Here is an 11,561-nt window from a genome sequence, read left to right as displayed (position 1 = left end):
AAAACAAACAAAACAGAAAACACAATAAAACAATAACTTCCGGTAAAATGACGCAACTTCCGTTTCCCCGCTAACAGAAGTGCTCGTTGAAGTTACCTGCACGGCCAGTTCTGTGAAAACCTCGGAATCCAACGTCAAAGTTAGAACACCGCCCGCTTCGCAGATAAAGAAATTCATACCAAAGCATACCATCAAGTCCTTGGGGCTGGCACGCCGGTGCATTTAGTAGAATATGTGTTTTGTTGTTATTAATGAAAAACTGAGCAATTAACAAGCCCAAACCGCCCAAATGACTCTTATAGTGATATCTCCAGCTAAACAATAGTGATGCGCAATGAAACAGTAAGCTATTGACAAGGTTTACGCTTTATTTTTACTCAGTAAGTTGTATGAAATCCCGCAGCAATGAAAATCACAGACAGTGTGTTACGGAGCTTCAGGGTAGCCAGGACATATCGGAACAATTCAGAGAAAGTTAATTGTGTAGACTACAGCCCAAATGGTGAAAATGCGATATCAAGCAGCAACGACGACTGCATCATGTTATATGACATCCAACAAGGAAAGTAAGTGGGCTTAATTATGTCATGAAACAGCAAATCTGAAAATCTTATTTTAACATGGGATAAGTGTACATTTTTTATTTTACTCTTGTTGATGTATGTTAATGTCATATTCTCCCCATTGACAGCATTATTTACCTGTCTCACTTTTCTATTCTGCCTCAGGCCAAGTAGGACCCTGTACAGCAAGAAGTATGGAGTAGACCTCATCCGCTACACACATGGAGATACACACACAGTGGTCTACAGCTCCAACAAACTGGATGGTAATAAATCGACACAGACAACCAAACGCGTGATGTTCAAAAATATGTCATATGTCATACATCTTTTTTTTGCGTCCTCCAGACACCATCCGATACCTTTCCCTGACTGACAACAAGTACATCAGATATTTCCCAGGTCACACTGCACGGTGAGTAAAGACCAGCCTGAATCCAACCGAAGGATAGAAAAGCTGAAAAAGGATGTTTATGAATGCGACTACAGCAGTTATGACTACAACGTACGCACACTACATAGTAAAATATAACCCAGTGCAGATACACATGCTGTACTTTTGAAGTGAAGGGTGTATTTACCGTAAACATGTTAAGCCTCACGGCCCATTTAACAGATCAAACCAAGAAGCAACAACGTGTTGTTAGTTGAGGTGTCCCTCTCTACATCTTTGAAGTTTTTCTTCTTTTTCTTATATGTCCTCGCAGGATTATGAAACAATGTGTTCAGCACACCGATTCTTTTTTTTAAGCACGCAAAGAAAGTTGTACCTTTGTGATGTTTTGTATTCCTAAACAGCTTATTAGCCTATTCTCTCTTTGCCACATCTAAACATTTTAGCTCCCACCTCAATGGCTAAAATTAATTTGCTTGTGTATCAGGGTTACTGCGCTCTCCATGTCTCCAGTGGACGACACCTTCATCTCCAGCTCGTTGGATAAGACGATCCGGATCTGGGACCTGCGCTCTCCCAACTGCCAGGTGAGTATTGTTTCCGAGCTGGCCTGAAAATGACACTTCTCTGTGCTCTGCGTTGGCGCTTCCTCAAATGTATAATTACAGCTTTAGTGCTTTAGATCAAGGCCCAGATTACTGTCCTGTGACCACTGAGGACCCTCCCGGACCCGCTGCAGGAACCTTAAGGTGGATCTGCTCAGATGTAGATATTGACCAACAGAAAAAGATTTAAAAAGAAAAGATTACATGAAAAGAGGGACACTGATATGAAAAAATGAGTGAATTAGTGAATAACACCTGTTATTGTTTAAGAATACTTATATGTGGTAATTTCTTCATGTTTCTTAAAGTCCAGACTTGCTCTTCACTCTTTCCTTTTGTGGTTATTTGTGTTTCAGGGTTTGACGAATCCTCTGGGGAAACCTGTGTGTTCATTTGACCCAGATGGGCTGATATTCGCTGCAGGGGTGGAATCGCAGGCCATCAAACTGTATGACCTTCGAGCCTTTGATAAGGTACAGTTCATTGTGTGAGGGTTTTGTGTTTGCTGCTCGTACGCATAGATGTGTGCTCTGACCTTCAAAAAGCTGCTATCATTGTCATTAATGATATCTTATATCCTTTTCTTAAAAGGGTCCCTTTGCCAGCTTTGAGACCAGGTTTAGTCGTGTCTGTGACTGGACTGGACTCAAATTCAGTAACGACAAGAATCAGATTCTCATCTGTACGAACGGAGGGGCCATTCGCATCCTGGATGCTTTCAGCGGATCTGTGCTGCACACTTTTTCAGTAAGACTCAAACACCAGGACTCAAATTACATGTATATATTAGTAGAATTTCTTTAAGTATTTGAACTGGTCTCTTTGTTTGCTTGTATCAAGGGCTATAACAACAGTAAAGGCATCTCCCTGGAGGCCTGCTTCACTCCAGACTCGCAGTTTGTCATGATCGGTAAGCTGCAGTACCTTTGGCTTTGTATTTGGGGCTCTTCCTGTAGGCTCAAAACCGTGTAAAAAGTCTGTCTCGTGCAGGTTCAGAGGATGGTAGGGTCCACGTCTGGAGCACTGAGAGTGGGATGAAAGTGGCCGTGCTGGATGGCAAACATCCAGGACCCATCAACACTCTGCAATTTAACTCCAGATACATGACGTTTGCCAGTGCCTGCACGAACATGGTGAGAGGGAATGTGTCGCATCATTTTTCTCATTGACAGGCTGCTGGACAAAGTGCTATTAACTTTGTGCTAATCTTTATTTTTTATTTTTTTCATCTGTTCTCTCAACAGACATTTTGGCTCCCCGGTGTTGATGACCCATAAAGACACCGAAAGACTTCACCAGCATCCAGTGAGGTGGGATATCTTTGTGTTGGATTTTTGACCCGAGAGATTGTGTTTTAGGACGAGCATGTTTTTTTAAATATTTTATACCAATGTTTTTACCAACTGTATTCTGAAGCTTTTGAACGAGCATTAGCTGAGCAAAATACCAGTTACCTGCAGTAAAAAGTAGTTTTTAACACGGTGCGGTAGATTCCGCTAACATTTCAATCCTGTTACTTGGCTGTTTGTTTGGTTTTTTTATGCTGTACCTGATCAGTATTTTTATTGTTTTAATGTTTGACAATAAACATTCCTTTTCAACTCTTTTCAGAGAGACTTTTTTTTTTCTTCCTAACCATCATTACTTTAATCATCAATTTCTCAAAAGTAACAAACGGTTTGGAAATGAAAAAATATTGTAATAGATAAAACAAAGAAAAGTACCAAAACTCATAGTTGAGAAGCTCCAACAGGGACCCTTTGGTCAGATTAATGTTTTACAGCTTCATATATTCACATCTCAACACAACACAGTTGATAGAAGAATACAAACTTGAATCAAAGTACATAAACATATTCTTTAGATAATTGTATGATTAGAATGTCAGTGACTGTTTTAATAACTCTGCAATATCAGATGCAAACAAAAGTTCACATATGCAGGCATGAGAGAGAAATATAGGCAGCTTTATTCAGCTGGATGAACAGTGTGTGTGTGTGTATGTGTGTGTCCGCATACATGAAGTGGATGAGAGGGGTGGGAGCCATGTTGAATAATGTATAGATGCTTGGGTTGTGTACTCACCACTGAGTGAATTATGGATGATCCCATCACAGGTAACCTCACAGGTACACACTTATCTTTCTCTCACCCACATCCGTGTGTGTGTGTGTGTGAGGGACAAGTGCTGGAAATAAGGTGTGATAATTCAAGCATTTAACACTTAGATTTCTTTTCTTTCTTTTTTTTCATACCAACTTTTATCACCTTCACTCAGTCGTCTCGTGCTGTAAACACTTCCTGTTCTTTCTGTGTGTAACCTCATGTTTTTGTAGGTCGCCAGTGATAGATCCGTTTGTACAGATCATTCAAAGCTCACTCTTTGAGCTGCTCACCTTACGCTGGAGACAGAGTAATGTTTCTTGTCATATGAGACCTCAGATTCCTTATATTTTAAAATGGGACGTGAGGAGTTGGAGAGGTACCTGCCCCCCTCTTCATTTTGTTCACCCGTTCATCGATCAAAGGCACAAAATGTATTGACCACATGAACCTGGGAACAATGCTGAAACGTACCGGTCAGATTCTTGCTCGGTGTCACATTTCTGTTAGCAGGTGGCTGGAATTTGAGATCATGCAGCTGCATCTGCCTGGGTTGATCGGCCACTCTGTGTGAATGAGTGGTAAAATGTCGTTGCATGCCCGACAACATCTGGATGGACCGCTCTTCCTGCAGGTGTCATGAACAGTGGATCCCTGCACTGGCTCGCACACAGTAGAGCCCAGGACAGCGTGAGGCTCCCCCACTGAGACTTTTAAAGTTGCGGTCACTGATACGCAAAGAGTTTTAGATCAGTGGTCGGGGTGGCATATCCACTGACAGGCACGTTATTACTCATCAGCCACAGTTCCGCAGATAGTATTTCAAGTGTTAGGAAGCTCCCGAGTCACCCTCTAGGCGTTTATGTCACTTGTGGGTCCGTCAGCCTGCCATCAGAGGAGAGGCAGCCAACCTGCTGAGCGAGGACACGCAGACTTGGACGTGGACCTTTTTGCATGAGAGGAACCTGGACTTGTGAACGCTGACTGGCCAAAAGATGTCACATCAAACTGGAATAAATGGTAAGTCTGTCTTTAAATGAAAACATACATGAACCTAACTGTCAGTGCATTAAGTCTTTTAATTTTTTTTTCTTTTATAGAGCCTCGTTACGAAACTTTGAGCTCCACCACTTCAAAAAATGGCATCTTCGCAGTTTTACTGCTGATGCACTGTCGATGAGGATGTTTTGTTTTTTGTTGTCACTCAACATAATTAACTTTATCTTGTCTGTGAACAGTAAAAGCTACACATGTTATGAAATTGTGAGCCTGCTTCAGACTGACTCCATAAAAACTGCTGCTGCTGTGAAATCAGTGATCGTGATGGAGCAACATCCCACATTCACTCGTTCACAGGTGGTTTAATAGCAGTGTAAAAGTATGTGTGTTATGGCATTTGTAACTGGAGCGTTGGGAGGCCGGTTCACGGAAGCGCACCTCTCTCACCTTTCTTACCTGATCTTACATCATTTATGAGGTCGCTGTGTTTGGTAACCATGGCGAGACAGAAATAGGGAGTATGACAAATGGATAGTTTTCTCTACTAAAGGGCTATGAAGTGTTTTGGGTATTGGGGAATGGAGTCGTTTTGTCCCTAAATCTCATGTCTGCCAGCGTACATGTCCACTATCTGAGTCGGTTTAGGTGATGGTGTGAATACCTGGCCGGGGATCAAATTTTCTCCCTGAAGTGGAGTTACAGGTTCTTACTTACCAAACTGTCGTTTCTTGCTTTCAATCTCCCATCCTCGGTTTTGACTTTGTCTGCCTTTTATCTGGTCACTGCAGCAACATCTGAGCTGAAAGACTTCCTAGCACGAGCGAGAGGAGGTTCCATCAGAATCATGAAAATTATCATCAGAAATGGTAAACATCACTCGTGTTGTATTCAGAAGCATCTGGCCATCACTTGACCTGCTCTAAGCTGTCCTGATATGTTTTCTTGTCTTTCAGAGGAGTTGGTGCTAGATTCATGCAGAGAGCCAGCACAGAGCTGGGATAAGGATTACGATCAGTTCCTGCTTCCTCTGCTCACGCCTCGGGAGCCTTGCTACATCCTCTACCGTCTGGACTCCCAGAATGCACAGGGATACGAGTGGATCTTCGTCGCTTGGTCACCGGACCAATCACCTGTATGTCTGGAGATGATTATCAGCCTCAGTTCTAAAGTTCAGCCAGTTACAAATTGAAATAAGAAGTCAGAGTAGCTGGATTAGTTTTACTGAATCCTCATTAAAATTTCGACTTTTAGATGATGTCACACATGCTGTTATAAAAGACCTGCAGGAACACATTCAGCGCGTCTGCTTAATAGTTACGTTGCCCTCCATAAAATGTCGAGGCAAAAAATGAGAATAAGATAAAGATTTCAGTAAATGTCCATCACCTTGGAAGTTCTTAAATACATTATCAATATAAAAAGTTCTTGTGGTTAAATGTGTGTAAAATGATTTTATTTCTAAGATCCCCTCCTAGACTTTAAATGAATGTGGGGAAAAAAGCCATCTAGTGTCTGACTTCAGACTCTAAGAACAACCAAACACTCGCTCAGAACATCACAAACATGCTGATGTTATATATTTAGAGCAAAGCTGGGGTTACAGTTCTTTATGTCCTGATCATGGTATCCTGTAGGTGAGGCAGAAGATGATGTACGCAGCAACCCGTGCCACACTGAAAAAAGAGTTTGGAGGAGGCCACATCAAAGACGAAATGTTTGGCACAGTCGAGGTTTGTAAAGTCCCCCCCGTCACGATTACTGATTAGTCAGTTATCCTCTTTTGGTGATAAAGTAGCTGCCTGTTGGTGTCTTTCTGTTTGCAGGATGACCTGTGCTTCCAGGGATACCTGCGCCACTTGTCCTCCTGCTCCTCGCCGGCTCCACTGACGGCGGCCGAGCTGGAGCTGCAACGAATCAAAGTCACAGAGGTACACACGAAAGATTCAGGGTGTCTGAAAATGAAACGCAAAACTTTGGACATGCATGTGCTCATCCTTTGTGCTTCAACTTCTTTTCCTGCAGGATAAAGTCGTTTGGGTAAGTTCATTTTCTTTCAGATAAAAGTGTGTTTGTGTTTGAGACGATAAACGGGTTTTAAAAATCAAAAAGACTGCTTTCTGTGTCTGCAGGATGAACGCAGGCGAATTGGGACTCCAACAGCACGTACAAGGGTTTGTTAAGTCCTGCTCATTCCAGTTGTGTCATGTGACATATTTAGAGAAACGACTACAGAATATTTGTATGTGCCCCCCCCCCCCCCCCAGGTTACAATGGAGTTTGGTTTAGACAAGAGGGCACAGACTCTTCAAGGTCTTGCATTCCCCTTGCAAGAAGAGGCCAGACGAGCTCTGCAGCAGCTCAAGCAGAGGCGCATCAACTACATACAGCTGGTGAGCTCTGACAGAAACAAAACTGTACTGCTCATTACTCAGTGTGCTACACATAGTGTGACAAACTCTCTGCAAAGAACCTTAAAGGATTTGTTTTCGCCTGTAGATTGCAGTGAAATTGGCTTTAAGCGATTTGGCGCCTGAACAGAGTTTGCTTGTGTTGTGTTACTGCAGAGGCTGGATGTAGAGAAAGAGACCATTGAGCTGGTTCACACCAAACCGACAGAAACCCACGAGCTGCCCTTCAGGATTCCCACAGATTCCCCAAGATACCACTTCTTTGTCTTCAAACATTCCCACCAAGGCCAGCTGCAGGAGGCGCTGGGTCAGTATACTGTCATGTCCGCATAGGCGGTGGAAGACGGCCTTCGTTTCATAGTAGAAATGCTGAAGTACAAGGAAAGCCCAGCAGTTGTTCATTTAACTGTTGTTTTAGTTGCGATATGTAAATAGATTTTAGGAAACTAAACTTGAAGCGCTAAAAGCGACAGCACCTTTACTTAAACTGTTTTATAATTACATTATTGCTCATATGAAAGCAGTAATTTGCTTTATAATAAATGGGGGTGGAAAAGGGAAATAAAGGGAAAAGTGTCAAATCTGCATATTTCAAATGCCCTAAAAATACATAAATATCTTGAATGCTTTTGATAGATTTTATTATTTTACATAATACTAAATCCCCTCTGGTTTTAGAGCCAGACGCGCACACATCATCATGCTTGGTTATAGTGTTTTGATAAGTCTGCCAGTTAATGGGATATGCACAAGAGCTGCTTCAAACTAATGAATAAACCTTTAGCAACATCCTCAGATAGAAAATCAACAAAACAAACTAAAAAAAGAGCTGTTCACATATGGTTTTACCTTCATTTTATAGGCTTATATATCAGGCTTATATATCAGACTTATTATCACTGTTCATGTGGTAACACCCATTCTTCTCACTGCTGATGCAAAGGTTTCAGCAAGTATGAGTCCTCAGTCAGGGATTGGATGGTTGAGGCGGCTCTTTTGTGTGTACGTGGAAGCTTTTCAACACTTCCCTGGTGGTTGATGATTGTACTTTGGTTCACCTGACACTCTTTTAAGTGTGTTTTCTAATGATTTGGGGAAAAACAGATTTTTACATCAACCAAGCATTTGATATTTCATTCACATTTTATTCTGTGAAGAATCCCTACTTAGCATTCCATAAGCACTATTTACATTTTGTCTGTAATTTTTTTTTACTTTGGAAAGGAGCTTGTAATTAGATCTGTATCTAAGTAAAAAGTGATTTAAAAGTACACTTTTTCACTAACCGTGAGTGAAGTAATTCAGGAAGAGTTACATTGCACCAGTGCTGCTTATTGCTGTCAGATATCTGAGACTGGTTGGAGCTCCACATCTAGACACAGGAGTGACGTACTTTCATTGGAAACATTGCTCAGCATGTTAATGTTTCCCATAATCTCATGTCCTTGTCAATGTGCCAACCGCAGGCTCAAAGCTTTACAAATCAGTATCTTTCCACACACTGACAAAGAATTAAATGATTGTGTGATGTGAGCGGTTATCTCATAGTGATGCACCAGCAGATAATCATTACTCACCTCTGAAGTTCCCTTCAGCTGTGTGATGGGGCTTTTTTTCTTTTCATGCTTTGGTTCACTTCCGCAGCACGCAACTGCACAAGCTCTGATGAAGCGTCTAATCTCTTCCTGCTGGATAGGTAGAAGATGAATAAATATAGTTAAAAGCCGGGTAAATATTGGAAGTGAATTGAAACATCTATGCGAGGCAGCAAATGTCATCTGCTTAAATTCACGTCTTTTCCAGTGTTCATCTATTCAATGCCTGGCTACACCTGTAGTATCAAGGAGCGGATGCTGTACTCCAGCTGTAAGAACAGGTTACTGGACGAGGTGGAGAGGGACTACCAGCTGGAAGTCGCTAAAAAGGTACAGGTCACGCAAATCACCAACACAGAGACTGACACGAAATCGGCAGGTTCGGTTTCATCAAGAGCACCGTAACGTGCATACAAACAGCCAATCCTTGTCCTGCGTGTGTGCTTAGATGGAGATAGACGGCGGTGATGGTCTGACGGAAGACTTCTTGTATGAGGAGCTCCATCCGGTGGAGCACACCCTAAAGCAGGTCTTTGCTAAACCCCGTGGACCAGGAGGGAAGAGGGGCAATAAGCGCCTCATCAAAGGAGAGAACGGGGAAGAAAATTAGACATTGCACACACCCATGATACACAAACAAATGTCATGATATTTAAGAATTGATTTGTTATTTGACTGTTTAGCTTCTAGTCTTTGCTTACTCATTTCTATGTCAGCGCAAACGTTACCTGTTGAAAATTAGGAAAATGCGGCTCCACCATAAAGCAGGATTTATTCATTCAAAAAGTTTCTAGTGATGCATCGTAATGCAGACTGTCGAAGGTCTCTTTGAACTCAGCTTATCCAACAGTAAGTCAGTCATTACATATTTATGTAGTGCCGCCAAACATTTTCAAAAACCACACAGAGATCCAGATGTTTCTGTAGTTACTGTTACTGTAGTTTGACAGCCATAAAGCCTGCTGTTAAAAAGGGTGTTTTGGCTTTTAGAGATTTTTCCCCCCTGTCCTGTAGAGTGTTTAGCTAGCTTTTTCTGTGCAGAGCAGTGTGTTGACAAATAAAGTTCACCTTTGCTGCTTCCATAGGGACGAAGAGGCCAGAAGCCGCTAATAAAGGCAGTTGATTAACTGATCATCAGTGAGAGGTTTTGGCCGCTTGCTGGTCTGGAGCGTTCAGATGTGTGTTAACATAACGTCAAGGGGGAAAGACATCAGCAATGATCTTAGAGGAAAAAATTGTTGCTGCCCATCAGTCTGAGAGGGGTTGTTTTCCAAACAACTCAGAGTCCATAATTCTACAGTGGGAAAGATTATTCACAAGCGGAAAATATTCAAGACAGCTTCTCAGGACTGGGTTTCTTTCTGTAATTTCTCTAAACATTGCTCAGCCTGACTTTGGGGTAAATTTGCTGGGACGTTCAATAAGCTACATCTCAGACTCTACAGGCCTCAGTTAGACTCAACAGTGATGTCGGGCACTGATAACACCATACAGGAATGGATCACACACTGCTTCTGCATTTTGGCTTAGTTTTTGTTAATTATGTAATGAAACAGTGTAATGCGTCATTATCAAACCTATCAGGAGGAGATCATTTCATGACACCTTGACGGCTTGTGTATTCCTCTGCTGCATTTTAATGCGCAAATATATTGACTTCACTTTTATGACCCAGTGGGCCCATCGATCCTTCATTGCTTTCAAACAAAGAATGAGCAAACATTTGCACTCCACCGTTCACAACCAATCAGAGCAGACTGGGCTTTTTGGAAAGAGGGATCTTAAAGGAAGAGGAGCTGAAAATGAATGTTTGAGGCATGAAGCAGCCATTTACAGTGAGAAAAAAAAGAACATTTCCCTTTTAAACACTGAAGCATGCAAACCTAATCAAATAGAACATCCTTCTTTTTTTTTTTCTTTAAAAAAAATCTAAATTAGCATAGTCTGGGTATAGCACATGTAGTACTTTGCGCTAATACAAAGCAATTTCTAAATGAGTAAAGTTATTCTGTCTGTCAAATGTATAATTACAAGCAGCAGCTGTTTAGCTAAGCCTGAAGTCTGAAAACATTTTATCCGCAGACAAAACATGGAACAATAACACCGATTGTCTCAGGTTATGACTTCACCAGAAGCAGAGAATTCTTGTTTCTCAGTGTGAGCTGCAACATTTGACAATAACTGGATGGTCTGGGATTTATGAAACAAGTTTATTTCTTCCTGGTTTATTAACGAATGCCAACTTCTCTCCATCAGCACTCTTCTCTTGTCTTTGCTCTCCACTTTTCCTTTCATTACTTCCCTAATAATTGATTCAGCTGAGAGACATCGCTACAAAATTGCTGTGAATTTTCTGCTTTACAGTGGATTATTAATCATGTATGTTCTAGACCTAAGCCGTGCAGACAGTTCACGCTTTACCAAATCCAAATTCATCGACGCCGTATTTTGCAGCTGCCTTCAGCAGCCACTTGATCAGGGTTTGACTACACTCATCTGAGGGCTGTTGTTTTACATGCTTCGACAATAAAATATTTTATGTAATTGCCAGCGTGTGTGTGCGCCCTCATTTCCTCTCTACTAAATGCCTGTGTCTGACTGATATCCCATAGTCATGCAGGCCGGCAGCAGCAGCAGGGGTCACAGGGTTGAGTGTGTTTTCCAAGAAGCCACTCTACTCAGAAACCTTCAGCTGTGTGCTCTGCTGCTTTCATGCCTCACGGGAAACATAGTTAATGTGAAGATTTTTTCTTAGAAACAGGGTTCAGTGCTGAATAGCAGCTTTCAAGTGGTTATTATCTCATTACATGGGAACTAAAGTCTGGGTTGTGATGAATTTATGAGGACAGACCCTCTTCAGATAAGATAGTCAATTTCCAAGAAATTGAATTTGC

General features: G+C 41.8%; 2 protein-coding genes across 2 annotated transcripts; both read left to right on the top strand.

Moving 5' to 3' along the window:
* The first annotated feature begins 129 nt into the window (after window positions 1-129).
* LOC142377195 (WD repeat-containing protein 82-like) lies at window positions 130-3,168 on the top strand. Its single transcript, XM_075461051.1, has 9 exons — window positions 130-566; window positions 729-829; window positions 912-978; window positions 1,445-1,544; window positions 1,919-2,035; window positions 2,154-2,309; window positions 2,403-2,472; window positions 2,553-2,695; window positions 2,807-3,168. Exons 1-9 carry the CDS (start codon window positions 406-408, stop codon window positions 2,837-2,839), a joined length of 948 nt encoding a protein of 315 aa, XP_075317166.1. The 5' UTR covers window positions 130-405; the 3' UTR covers window positions 2,840-3,168.
* Window positions 3,169-4,660: 1,492 nt separating this feature from the next.
* Window positions 4,661-11,179, top strand: LOC142377194 (twinfilin-2-like). The gene is made up of 9 exons (XM_075461050.1): window positions 4,661-4,685; window positions 5,453-5,530; window positions 5,618-5,796; window positions 6,299-6,394; window positions 6,488-6,592; window positions 6,929-7,054; window positions 7,229-7,379; window positions 8,876-8,997; window positions 9,116-11,179. The coding sequence occupies exons 1-9, from the start codon at window positions 4,661-4,663 to the stop codon at window positions 9,275-9,277; spliced, it is 1,044 nt and encodes a 347-aa protein (XP_075317165.1). The 3' UTR covers window positions 9,278-11,179.
* Window positions 11,180-11,561: the final 382 nt, after the last annotated feature.

The sequence above is a fragment of the Odontesthes bonariensis genome, chromosome 3 (assembly GCF_027942865.1).
Source record: "Odontesthes bonariensis isolate fOdoBon6 chromosome 3, fOdoBon6.hap1, whole genome shotgun sequence".
Lineage (NCBI taxonomy): Eukaryota > Metazoa > Chordata > Actinopteri > Atheriniformes > Atherinopsidae > Odontesthes > Odontesthes bonariensis.
This window is presented reverse-complemented; position numbering and strand designations above follow the sequence as displayed.